This window comes from Phascolarctos cinereus, unplaced genomic scaffold (assembly GCF_003287225.1).
Source record: "Phascolarctos cinereus isolate Bilbo 61053 unplaced genomic scaffold, phaCin_HiC Scaffold_5;HRSCAF=322, whole genome shotgun sequence".
In the NCBI taxonomy this organism is placed as follows: Eukaryota; Metazoa; Chordata; class Mammalia; order Diprotodontia; family Phascolarctidae; genus Phascolarctos; species Phascolarctos cinereus.
Window position 1 is genome coordinate 156,394,842 of NW_027555958.1, and position 14,430 is coordinate 156,409,271.

General features: G+C 37.5%; 1 protein-coding gene across 1 annotated transcript in view; it reads left to right on the forward strand.

Moving 5' to 3' along the window:
* PREP (prolyl endopeptidase) overlaps positions 1-14,430 on the forward strand; it is a 153,189-nt gene that overhangs the window by 37,275 nt on the left and 101,484 nt on the right. Inside the window, exon 6 of the mRNA XM_020976932.2 lies at positions 882-1,003. Coding sequence (XP_020832591.1) covers positions 882-1,003 — 122 coding nt within the window. The remainder of the gene's footprint in view (positions 1-881; positions 1,004-14,430) is intronic.

Consider the following 14,430-nt stretch of genomic DNA (forward strand, 5'->3'; position numbering starts at 1 on the left):
TCATGGCTTGCTTATTACCTCTTGAGAGGAGGAACTGTCGCAGTGAAAGTTGTACCCTTGTCATGTTTCAGAAATCACTGGTTTTTCCAGCTATGTTGACCATGAGTATCACAAGTGTTTTTCCTTTGCTTTCAGCTTTTACTTTCTCTGGGTTGGATTCTTGCAACATCTTTGTCTAAAGGCTGTCTTTGAAGTAAAAGAGAGCTCATTGGGCAGCAGGACAAGCATGTTGCTTGTAAGATGGTTGGTTGCTATGCAACAGTTACCCATATTAGGGGTGCAAAGTGCTCAAGAGATGTTGGAAATTTAGAAATTACTAGCTATATCAAATGTGTGTAGTTGGCATATGGTCTGTTGCACAGAATGATTTTGTAATTGTGAAAAGAATAGCAGTTATTATTTACTCTTAATCTTCCATTACAGTAATAATGATGGTTAGTGATGATTGAGCTTGAGAATGCTGGTGTCCTTTTCTACTCCTGATTAGGCTGTACTATTTATCAAAAGTACTTCAAATGCATTTTCATGCTGTTAGATGGCAGGGTTCTTTGAAATACCAAAGGCAGTGCTGTAAGTGGTCTTATTACAAATGTCCGGAATGGAACACATAAACCACAAGTTGGTTATGTGAGGATATTACATCAATTTTATTTTCATTTAACAGGTAGGGTTGCTATTTTTGTAGAATAAAAAGTATTAGGCTAAATGCTATTTCATAACACTCAGCAATTAAGTATAAATAATGTCTGGGCTAACTCCTATCTATGGGCAGAAAATAGTGGTAGACACATTACTCAGCTTTCTAAATGTAGGGCATTATCTGGAATGAATAGAATAGATCATAGATGATGGCTTGAAACTGAATTACTTAATTCTTTCAGGCACTGAGACATCCACAAATCTTCACCAGAAGCTATTCTACCATGTTTTGGGGACTGATCAAGCGGAAGATGTTTTGTGTGCTGAATTTCCTGATGAGCCAAAGTGGATGGGTGGAGCTGAGGTATTGTTTAACCCTTTGGAGCATTCATTTTCACCAGATTCCAACCACAGGACACATCTCGCAGATTCTTTATATGAACTTATTTCTGATGCTGCATGCTAACTTTAATCCTCTCTGCTTCTGGGTCACCTAGCTTCAATAGGTAAACTTTAGTCTCATCTTACTGAGAACCAGACCTTTATACCACTTCCCGGCTGTCTTCCTTCCTCACTGCCTCCCTTTCTTCTTTTCATATGATCTTTCATTTCCAAATACCACTAATTAAAGTGGATTTTGCTTACTGTCACTTTGATGCAATAAGTATTACAAACCATCCTCAGTGATCATGATGACAGTATCAGGCATCTGATGGAATTCGACTCCTCAGGCTGTGTCATTGATATTGAACTCATTTCTTAACTTGCATTTCACTCACGGTCTGTGGAAAGAATCCAAGGAAATCCTTACAGTACAAATTATACTCGTGAGTCTCAGTTTTGTTCTGGGTAATAAGCAGTGATTTTGTTGTTTTGGGTATATTTTTTCCTAGTGAATAAAATAAATTATATATCTTATTTTTGTAAAATATAAATTGAGAGAAATTTTTCTCCCCTTAGGATGCTAGGATTTTAGAATTCAAAGGGATCTTTAAGATTATCTAAGTCATTTTATAGGTGAAGAAAGTGAGGCCCAGAGAGGGAACATAGGTAATAAGTGACAGAACTACCATTTAAACATAGGTCCCCTGAAGCTAAATAGAGTGCTCTTCAGCTATCCTGCACTTTGTCCCCCAAAAGTAGAGGAAACATTTGAAATCTTTTATTTTCTACGGAGAGTGCAGTAATACCTCAGACTATGCAGTGTTCTGCATGTTCATACAAGGGATATTTGGTACTGTGGTAGAAGAGGAGTGTTTTCAGCTGGAAAGGCAAATCTGCTGCTGCTAAAAGCAAAGACAGAAGTGATGTAAGGTATTTCAGGAAGCATTCCAAAATCAGATGCACATTGACTTTTGTGAATGATTCTGGAAAATTACCTAAAAATCAGACTTTTGCAGTCAAGTTCTACTTCCTACATACTATTAAGTTGCAGGTTATATTATTTCTATGAAGAATTTTTTTGAGGTGACAAAATCAAATGTGGCATATTCTTAATCACCTGTTGAAGGGAAAATATAGTGGTACTATAGGGATAGGGACTGAACCTGTGGTTTCATTGATAGAGAAAACCACCTTTACCACTGAGGGGCATCACCTTTTCTGCAACTTTTATTCTTAAAGAGTTCCCTAAAGCACTGAGAGGTGAAGATGCTTGGCAAGGGTTGCACAGACACTATGTTTCAGAGGTGGTACTAGAATCCAAGTGTTCTCAACTCTGGTCAGCTCTCTGTCCATGGTACCAATTTAATCTGTTACATAGGTTGTTCAGTTTTAAGCTCTGATAGCCTATTATAGCGGCACTATAATGATATTAACAACAAGTGGCAGATTATTAGTACAAATTATCATAAAGATCTGAAGGAAAGGTTCTTAACTTTTTTTGTGTGTCATGGACTTTCTGAGTAAGTCAGTCTGTGAAGCCGGTAGATCCCTTCTCAGAATAATGTTTTTAAAATATATAATAAAATACATAGGATTACAAAGGAAATCAATTGAAATACAGCTATCAAAGTGTTTGAAAAACGACTGCATGGACCCATGGTTAAGAGCCCCTAGCCATAAGGGAAGATATTATCAGCTTAACTGAAACAAAGCAGCAAGCTGGGTTGAAAAGTTATCCATCCTAGTAAAATCCCGAATAACTTTGCTAGTGGTATGACATGCCCCTTTTTGGACATTTAGATCTTCTTTGTAATCACTTTGAAGAAATTACTGACTTTTACATGTTAGAAACTGTTTTGATCTGGGCAAGAGGGAAGAGAAAGAACACACAAATAGACAGACAATAATTCAGAATGCATCAGGACATGAATAAACCAAAGGGCATATTTACTGGACCACACACACCATCATAAATCAGATAGTGGCAGGAGCACATTAGCTGAAACACACAGTTTTATAAGACTTGTAAAGTCAGTATCATTAAAAGAGGCATATAGGATTAGTGCCCTGAATGATGCAGTAGATTTATATCAGGGCCATATGGGCTTCTGCTGGGTGTGGCCTATTCCTGCTCTGCATTTCCGAGTGTTCCTAACCTGAAATGAATGGGTGAAGTAGTTATAAATCTGTTAACCACAGAACGTTTACAGCAGGGTATAACTAACCACAACTTTAACTGGGAGTCCTTTCATGTTCATCAAAGTATGGCAGTCCCAGAAGCTCAGGAATCAGACCTGAAGGCAGACCAGAAGCATCCCTTGCTGGCATGTACTAGTCAGCATCATGTATTTTGGGGTGACCTACACTTCAGGGAGAAGCAGTGGCCCTTTTACCTATTCCCTGGAGTGTGCTGAATTTTTAGCCACACAAATAAATCAAGTGGTTACAGTTGTTTTCATTTCCAAAACACTCATGATGGTTCTTTTTTCTAAGCTAACATTTGGTTTAGAAAACTCTAACTGGATTAATGAATTTAGGTTTTTTGTTGTTGTTTGGCAGCATCTCACGTTTTCTTGATGTAGAGGAATGGGCACTGAATTTAAGAGTCAGAGAACCTGAGGTTGAATTCCAGTTCTGCTACATATTATTTGTCATGTCACCTCTCTGGATCTCAATTTCCACATTTATAAAATAAGGATATTGGACTAAGCTACAAATTCTATGACTCTATAAATGTAGCCATTGGACCCAAGAAAGGTAATTTGTTAGATCTCTCAGCCTGTACGAAATCTGTGTATAGGTATGTCTTTCTCTTTTTGCCTGCCACTTATATTTATGCAGTTCTTTACTTCCTAGTCAGATATGGTCAGATATGGACTTACATCAGCCTATAGTATAAGTTTTGCAGAGCACTTGCAAAGCAGTGCCTACTACATAGGCACTTAACAAATGCTTGTTGGTTGATAAGTCACTTACACATCTTTGGGGTTAGGTTCCTCATCTGTGAAATACAAGTGGTTGAAATAGGTGTTCAGGGATCTCTTTAAGCTCTAGACCTATGATCCTATGAGATCCTTTGACTAGATGTCCTTGAAGTTCCCTTTTCAGCCTGAAATCTATGATTCCACCTTTCCAGCTTTTTATTTCTCCCCTTTATGTACCCTATATTTCAGCCAAATTCAAGTACTTGTAGTTTTCTGAAGACTACTCTTCCACCTTTGTTTTATTGCTTACATTGTTCCTTACACCTAAAATGCCCTCATTCAACATATACTTCCTTTTAAAATGCTATTGTCCTTCAGGGCCCAGTTAAACTGCTGCCTTCTCTCTGAAGTCTTTCTTGATACTCTATTGAAAGTCTCAGGTTTCCTTTTGCTAACTCTGCTGGCACTTTATACCTCTCATGTGCATTTTTCTCATTCTATATTAATTTGTGTAGTTGTCTTTTTCTTCATTCAGTTTTTAGTTTCTTGAGAGCAGGAAACTTGCCTTATTTATCTTTACGTGGATAGGAAGAGTTATGTGCTGCATAACTCCCTGGAGCATGATCCAGCTGTTTAACTTGATGAGCCAGATATTAGAGGATAGTCCTTTCTGTATGATCACACTGACCAAGGTCCTGCTGTACCCTTTGTTTGCTGAACTGACAGTGGAGGAGAGGATCTTCTGATGTAGTTAGAACTTGAGCAGATGGCAGGTGTTGACTGGGATGGAGTAGGGTCGAAGGGAAGGAGTGATGGGGAATAAGAGGGTGTCTGCCTTCCCTTGTCCATCCTTTGACATCGGGGAAGAGCTACTAGTGAAAAGTAAAGGCAGAGAGGCCCAAGGAGTTCCAGGGTATGGGGAGGGGAAAAGTAAGAGGAAAACTAACAAAAAGCACAGGTTTGAACTGATATTTCTATGTTTTGCATATAGTTAGTGTTTCTTACCGATTGATCAAAAAAAAACCAAATCATTTGCAAATTATAACTACAGGCTTTAATATTTTATGAAACTTTAAAAATATAGGTTCTGTTTTATAGCAGTAACTTAGAGATGAATGGCAGTGTGGCATATTTGATAGAGAGCCTGCCTTATAATGAATGAATAGAAAAGCATTTAAGTACTTTGTACATATAAGGCACTGTGAAAAGTGCTGGGGATATACATAAATTTAAGCAAGATGGTCCTTGCCCTCAAGGAACTTAAATTCTAAAAGAGGAAGACAGTACATAAATGGGAGCCAGAGTTGGAAATTGGGGTTGAGTGGAAATGGCCAGAAGTGGTGTCATTCCAGTGGAAAGAAAAGGTGAGAGCTTACCCTTCAGAGCTCAGGGGCAGAGTCTGAACAGGACTGGAGTGCAAATGGTTTTAAAATGACTTGGCAAGAAAACTTGAGCTGAAGTTCTGCTTTTGAAATAGAAGGCCTTTGTAACCTAGGACAGGTCATTTAACCTCAGTAGTCTGAATGACTTTCTAAGATAGTGAGTTGCAGAGAAGGTACCTATCTGCACTGGTGGAGGGAGTTTCTTTATTTGGGAGTGCCTTATTGTCAGTCATTACACATTTTTAAAAAAAAATGTCTGTTTTTTTTTTGATCACGGCTTTCTAGTAGTACAATCATTCTTAAATTGCCTCTCGTTGATCTGCTTTCCAAGTCAGTTGTTTTTCTGATAGGATATTTCACATTTTCATCTATTTTCATTCTTTTGACTTTGATTCTTTCTTTCAACATAATTGAGGTTAAGTGACTTACCCAGGGTCACACAGCTACTAAGTGTCAGGTGTTTGGTCTGAGGTCGGATTTGAACTCATGTCCTCCTGACTTCAGGGCTGGTGCTTTATCCACTGCGCCACCTAGCTGCCTCTCATTACACATTTATTAAGCACTTGCTGTGTACCAGGCATTGTGCTAAGCACTGGGGAAACAAAAAAGAGGTAAAAGATGGTCCCTGTCCTCAAGAATCTCACGATCTTATTCCAGTGAAGTCAGATCTGGTCCCTTAAGTTACAGGTACAAATAGATAACAAAATACAGTGTCACAAAGAAGCATGCAAGCATTTAGCATGCTTGTCAGCCCTCTCTTTTTGTAGTTCTGCAGTACCCAAAGTCTTCCAGCTTGAACGACTATCCAGGTCTTCTTGTCATTCTCCTTCCCTCCTAATATTTCACTGAATTATGCTGCCTCTCCAAAGGCTTAGTTCTCAGATTCTTTATTCTCCTTTTGCATTTTCCCTCATTGAAATTTACCACATAGCCTAGGCTTTAGCTTCTATGCTGATGAGTTGCAATTCTCATTAGACCTGGACCCTTAGAATCCCTTTTTGTCTTCAGAATATGTCTACTTGTATGTACCATCTTCATGTCAAATGCTACATATTCAGAATGTTCAGGATGTTCATTAGAATAGTCACAACCCTACTATCAATCAGTGTGCATTTATTAAACTCCTCCTATGGGCCAGCACTGTGGATGGATGAATGAAAAAGCATTTATTAAGCACTTACTATGTACCAAACTCTAATAATACTCATAAAAAATTTAGATTGCCTGTGTTCTCAGGGAACTATCACTCTTAACTGGGAAAGACAATACATTCAACTACTAAGTGAATGGCAAGGCCCAGGAATTCTTAGGTTGTATCAGCAACCCAACCAGCATGCCTGGGAGTCTGGAAGGTACAGCAGCAGGACAGATGATAAGGCTAAGTGGACGTTAGGATGCAGTGGGAGTGAATGTAAGGCCTGATGGTCTTACAGCATACTAGGAATAGAAGACTTCCTGGTCATCTAAACAGTGTGAACTGTTATGTTGCACTTAGGTGTCCAGAGAGTCAAGGGAATAGGAAAAGGAGAGGGGAAAGGGAAAGGAAGTTCACCCTGGTAGATGGCTTTCCCCACTGTATAGGAAAAAACAAAAGTCCTTTCCTCCAGGGAACCACAATGGTACCCTGTTGCCTCTCAAACCAAGGGTAAATTCTTCATCTTTTCTCCTATGCCAGCCTTCATTTCCATTTCTTTGCTTGACACCACTATTGTTTCTCAGTCATCCAGATTAAAAATCTGGGAGCAAGCTTTCATTCATACACAGACTCTTTACAACATATCCAATGTGTTATTGTCCAGAGTTTGCTTGACGACCTGTGAGGATAATTACTCTGCCTCTAGAGCTAGCCCATTGTGCTTTTGGATAGTTCTCATTATTATTAACAAGTTTTTCCTTACATCAGTCTTAAATCTGCCTCTCTACAGAACCAGTTCTACAGGTAGATACTTGAAGACACTGTCAGATCTCCCCTAAGTTTTCTTTTCTAGGCTAACATCTCGAGGCCCACCCTGCTTCCTGTCTTTTCATCCTATATAATCCATTCTGTGCACCAATATGACAGGTTTGTAGATTTAGAGCTAAAAGGCACCTTAGAAGCTGAAGAGTCCAGCCTCATCATTTTACGTATATAGAAACAGACCAAGAGGTTAACTGACTTGCCCAAGGTCACACAATCAGTCTGAGTCAGGATTCAAACTCAGATCTTCCTGCCTCTAAAACCAGTACTCTCTGCATGATGCCATCTAGCTGCCAGTCCAACCTTCCTAAAAAGATGCATTCTTTTCTTGAGGAGAATGGAGCCAAGATGGCAGTTCCTGGGGTGTACTAGAAAACTTTCTAGGTCATAATAATTGGGAATAATTGTTTAATATAGAATATCAAAAGCCTTGGTGGAGGTAATACTTTTCTTTCTGAATCTATGGATGACTGAGTATCTTTTATTTTAAAGTTGTATTTTGTTTAAGGAGCCAGAAATAAAGAAATCAAGTGTTTTTTAGTCTCTTTTCCAGCAGAGGGTGCTCTGGAATGAAGATTCCTAAAATATGTCAAGTTTCTTATAGAACGATTAAGGAGAAAATGTCTCGCTGTTCTTGATTTCATAATTGTCCAACTAAATCTTGCAGATTTATTTTTTCTGAATTTTAAAATTTGCCAAATATTTTTATGCACCACCTACCTTTGATCCAATTGATATATTTCATTTATTCATACATTTGTATGTTAACCTTGACGTGTATCTGTGTACCTACGTATGTACATACATATATACCTACGTACATACATATACACAAGCAGAACTTAGGATTGTGGGACAGGAGCAGCTAATTGGGTTAAATGGTGCTCCCGAGATGATTCAGAGAGTAAGAACAGCTTGGATTGGAATTCTCAACTTTCAAGGGTCCCATGTATCCCACCTTCTCATTAAGTGAAGAACAATTGAAATGAATTATCGGATATTTCTTGATCATGTCCAGTGTGATTTGCAAACTGCTAGTTTCGTGAACATTCAGTTGGTTCAATTTTTTCTTGTAATCAGTTGTACTAGTATTGTTTAAACCTTCAGGGGCTCTGACATTCCTCTCTCAGGCATATACTGCTCACAGTAGCCATTGTGAACTATTAGATGTGTATATATTGTTAAATAACAGAGGTTTCAGGTCCTGTGAAGGATTTTCTCCCTAAAGCGATTTCCCTTCCTGCCACTTCAAAGGTACTGTATTATATTCTGTCTCTCTGCCTCTGTTTCTATTTCTCTACCTTCTCTAATAATTTTGCATGATAACACAGTAAGCTTTTGTCCAGTTGGTGACCACTTTCAGTTCCTTGTTCTATCACAGAAAACCCAGAGTTTTCCTTCCAACTCTTAGGATATGTTCAGTTCTTCACAGGTGGGATTTCACTGTTTGTTTTGTTACGATGCTGAATCTGTTTCCTAATAAGAGTGCTTGACTTTGTGTGGAGCTTAATGCTAATTTCCCTGTTTAACGCTCTAGATGCCATGATAGTCCATCACTCTGATTAGCATACAGGAAATTCTACTTTTGTGGAAATTCAAATAGCACAGTTTAAAGCAGGAGTTCTTAATTTTGTGCCATGTTCATCTTTGTAGTCTGGTGAAGCCAATGGACCCTTTCTCAGAATCATGTATTCAAATACATATAATAAAATTAGAAGATTACAAAGCAAACCAGTGATATTGAAATACAATGGTTAATTCTTTTTTAAGGGGGAGCAAGTTCATAATCCTCAGGTTAAGAACCTCTGGCCTAGGAGCTAGAAAGCTGGCATGTCCCAAGAGGAGTTTTTTTCCAGTACTTGGGATCAATTTGTGCTGATCTGTCATCTTGTCCCTTGTGCCTTTTTGTGATAAATAGCATGAATTTTCCAAGAAGCTTATAGATGTTAGGGGTATACATGGGGACCAAGGAACAGAGTGAAAGTAACTGACCCATATAGTGATTGTACCTGCAACCTTGGCCCGTTTTGCAATTTGTTTAGCTACCTGACCACAAGGCGCATGAGTTCTGCAGAGGAAAGATGAGAAATTTCAGACATGTTATTTTTCTTTATGTTGGGTGGGTTTTTGCCTCCCTGAAAATTTGTATTTTTTTTTCCTTAGGGCAGCATGCTCTTATTTCAAATAATGCTTGGATTATTATTATTTTTTTCAATTTGGTTCCACTAGGGAGACCATGTGATTTAGTTTAGTCTCCATAGAAGTTGAAGACAGGCTGTTTATTAGAAATATGCATGTTAATGCATTGTCATTTAGGTTCATTCTACTGAAATTGTCTCCATAGTTTTGTCTTAAGACCTTGTGTTACAAGGTTTGGAAATGGGTTTTACAGATTTGAAGGAACCTGTTGTAGTATGTTGAATTGACATTTCAAAGGCTTTTTGAGATGTATAAGCACCAACTTAGTAGTATGAGTCTTTAACTCAATGGCAAGTACTTAAAATTAAGTAGATTTTTTTTTAGTGACTTAAAACTGTTGTGAAAATAATCTTTTTCTGCACATAATATTGTTACCTCTCTCAAAGCTATCAAAGAATGTTTTTTGCTCTTTGTTAATTATCTCCCAGTACTACACAAGGCAATTTCAAGTGTTAACTGCTTTTTAGGCTACTTCCATAGGCACCCTTAATTCTTCAAGCATAGCACACAAAAGAAAATCTTTTCTTCATTCTGAAGCAGGTATATGTTAATTCAAATTATGAAAACTCTTTCCATCCTCTACTAGTTCATTTACAAATGAAAAAAATGCCCATATTCAAGAAATAGCATTTGTGTGGAGATTGGATTTAATGGAAGACTGTGCATTTGGAGTTTAGTAGCTCCTTGAATACAATTTTATGTTGCTTTTTTTTTTTGTAAATGGTATTTATGCTTGATGAAAGGACAGAGGCTCTTAAATATTTTTATTTCTCAAATGTCAAATATCAGATACAGTTTGGAAAAATAATCTTAGGTGATTAGCAGCTATATCTTCAAAAGAAAAGTTGCTTTTTGTTTTGTTTCTGAGACTGAATCTCCCTCTTGTGCCGTGGCTGGAAGTGCAGTAGTCACTCAAGGCCCTTATGCCAGTGCTGATTGGTACAGAAACTTTAAGCTGTGCTCTTCTGATCTGGGCTGGTTCATTCCTCCTTAGGCAACCTGGTGACCCTTCAATCCTACAGATTCATCATGTTGGTATCAGACTTAGTATAGATGATCAGCTTTAGCCCTCCTGTAGCCCAGAACCCTGAGATCAAGGTGTCTTTATCCTTCTCCAGTAGCCGAGGTTACAGGTTACACTCAGCTTATTTTGTTTTTTAAAAATATTCATTGATATTCTTTTACAAATATCCCTGTCACTTCTACTGCTCTTGCTTTGAGTTCCTTCTGTCTTTTAATTTTTTCCTATTTATCTTCTCTGTAGCTTTGTTTCTTCATATTTATTTCTTTGTTGTCTCCCCCATTTGATTGTGAGTTCCTTGAGTGCAGGAACACTATTTTTTTTGCCCATTTTTGTGTCTTCAGCTTTTAAAACACAATGCGTGGCATGTAGTAGGGGCTTAATAAATGTTTCTTAACTGACTGACTCACTGATCTCCTTGTTCCTTTCTTCCCACCCCTAACCCTCACTGTTTTTCCTTTCCCAAGATTAAACTCTACCTTATAATCAATATACTTAAGCAAAACATAGTTTAACAGTGGCCAGAACTAAAAATGTTTGCCTCTTTCCACACCTGCATTCCCCAGCTTCTCTACTTATAAGTATTCAAAAGTCATGATTGGTCATGTTTTGTTTTGTTTTTCAGGATGAAAATAACTGACAGATTTGCTTATTTTGAGATTACTTAGGAGGTACAAGTATTCATACATTGTGGAAGATTGGGATCCCTTTCCAGTTTAGTATAAAGTGAATTTTCAAAATATTGATAGAAATTTTCTTTACTCCAAGGAAGAAATTTTGATCAAAAGACACCACAAAATAGCAGTACAATAATTCAGTAAGCATTTGTATTATACTTTTTCAAAGCATTGTGCCAGGAAAAGACACAAAGTTAAATGACATCCTGTTCTCAATGAGCTTGCAATGATGAAACAAAAAAATTCTATTAGAAATTGTACTCTTTGATTTAACTTTTTTTGCATAAGTCATGCCTTTAAATTGAATTTATTCTTATGACACAAGAGCTTGAAAAGTTGGAATAGTCAAACCATAGTTTGGCTTTAGAATGTGCCAGAGGCCCAGGGCCTACTAAATTTCCAGTAGAGATAGGAGAGCAATGAACACTGAATGTTAGTTTTGTTGCCATCTGCCCCCAGAGAAGATTGAAAGAAGACAATGCTCAACACCAACTCTCCTGGCTAGTGGCCATTCTTGTTGCAAGGAGGAAAAGTGGTGTTGAGCCACTGATTCAGTGTGGCATCTTTGTCTGGCCAGTGGTAGTGATTCCCCCATCTGCAGTGAACTAAGAGTACCTTGTGCCTTTCTTGCTAGAATTTCATATTACATCTTGTTGGGCCATACAACCCATCTAAACTTCTTTAATTGAAGATGAAACAGAAAATAAGAAGGATCAAACAGGCAAAACTCCCTGAGGATATGGGGTAAGGCCATTTTATAGACTTTTAAGGTGTGTAAAACCTTTTATGTCCTTTATCTCATCTGAACCTCACAACAACTCTGGTAGGGAATACAGTACAGGTGATATGTACACACCTACATATCCCCCCCGCTTTTTTTAAACTAAAGAGGAAACTGAAATTCAGAGAAGTCAGAAGACTTGCCAGTTTTCACATAGTTGTCAGAGATAGAATCTGAATCCAGATTTATCTGACTTGCAAATCTAGCACTGTTCATACTTGATAAGGAGAAGAGTTAATGTCTCAGAGACTGCAGCCAAAACTTCATTGGGTGAAAAGGAGGCTCATAATGTATGACTTTGATTTTTGCACCAAAATAGGAAATAAGGCAGTCTGAAGGGTGGGAATGGAAGTATTGTGGGGCTTGAGGGGTGAAACAGTCTACATGGAGTTTGAGAGGGAAATTAATCAAGGAAGGATAGATTGCAGAGCAACAGTGAAACTCATGAAGTTAGAATATACAGTCATGCTTAGCATGGCTGTGCAGCTTGCTGTGGCAGGCAGTATTCAGCAACTTAGAATAGGAACAGTGGAGGCAGATATTGCAATGATACAGAGTTGAAGGTTAGCACAGGAAAAATGGGGAAAAAAACAAAGGGGCAAAGGATTCAAGGTGGAGGGTTGTACATACTTGAACTGGTTAACTCATGAGGTCAAGATTGAAAAGGAAAGGAAATGAGTCTAGAGCAAGAAACCAGAACAGGGAGGGAAGGAGGGAGTGAATGGTGTAGGAAGAATGAAAGCTGAGTTTGGGAGGAATAAGGTAGAAGAAGAGGTAAAAGGACAGGAGATTATGATCAGGGAGTGAAATTTCAAAATTCCTGATACATTTTGGGGTGATGATGAGGTATGATTTAAAATGAACTTGGCCTTTTGTGGTACTTTAGCATGCTTGAACATTGCTGTGGGGTGGAAGGAGGTCAAAAGATTTGGGTGTCCTTGTGACAACATGTAATCTCTCTTAGCTTTATGTTTCCCACTTGTAAAATGAAGATAATTCTTGCATTTGAGTATAAAATTGCAGAAGATTCTTTGTAAAAGAACTGTAGATATTGTAGTATTACTAGAATAAAGAATATGAGACAGAATCTTTTGGTTTTCCTTAAACAAAGTATCTTCTTTATATGTGAATAACCCTAAGAGAATATATAACAGATCTGGAAAGGGATGAGCAACCAGGTTGCTTAGGTCTTGGAATCATGCTGTCCTAAGATTCATTAAAGAAACTGGAGGTGTTGACTTAGACATGAAAAGATTTAGGCAGTAAAGAGATAGCTAAGTATTTGAAGGGTTAAGAAGAGAAAGAGGAATAGCCCTAGAGCAGAACAAGGAGCAGTGGGTAGAAGTTACAGAGAGAAATTAATCTTGTCGTAGGGGAAAGTTTGCTAATAATTAGAGCTATCCACAAATGGAAGGTGCTGCCTTTGGAGGATTGTAAACTACTTTCCCTAGGAGGTTTTTGAACAAAGGCTGAATGACCACTTACTGGGGATGTTATAGGGTGCATTTTCATTTAGGTATATGTTGGACTAGATGACATGTGAAGTTCCTTTCATCTGTGGAATTCTGTGATTCTTTGTTATTCAATTATCAGTGACTTTTTTATGTTAAAGACCTGTTGGGTTTTTTTCCTGATAATCCACTTCTGCTTTATCTTTTATGAGTGTATCAAACAGTATATATCAATGACTGTCAAGTAGTGCTTGTATATGCCTGTCTGTACTCTTTGCATACTTCTTTGCTATTTCCAATAGTTATTTAACCAGGGCAGATGTAATGACTGTTCTGCTTTTGCACCTCTGTAATTGACTTTTTCTAATTAGTATTTAATCAGTCAATCATCTAATCAGTACATTTTGTTCCAGGTTGTGAAATTGAGAATGTTGCCATACTTCATCACCAACCTCAGATTTCACAAATGTTATTTTGTCATCATAAAATTTTAATCATGAAATTTTGATCAAAACTGCCTATATTCAGTATTCACCCAACACATACAATGTGCTAGGAATGGAAGGAGATACAAAATTGGACAAGGAGCCTTATAGAGCTTTTAATCTAATCAGGAAATAGAAACAACATAACTGTAATATACACCAGAAGCAAAATACTGAATTGTGAAAATAAGCATTTTGTGAAGACTATATATATGTGTGTGTGTGTGTGTGTGTGTGTGTGTGTGTATCCAAACTGGAAATCCTTTTTAAACATTGAACTCATTAAGGAGATTCTGTGATATCAGAATTCAAGTGAATTAAATAGTTTTTACAAGCAAAAATGCAAATTGATAATTCCTGAATCAATAGATGCATTTATTTTGATGGACTTATTTAGAATTTGATTTGGGTGATTTTTTAAAATACTCATTCAGAAACACATTATAGATTTTGCTTATCGTTTTTTACGTTAGGAAGAAATAAATTTAAAATGAAAGATGTGAAGTAGTAAAAAGTTCTGGCTTTTGGAA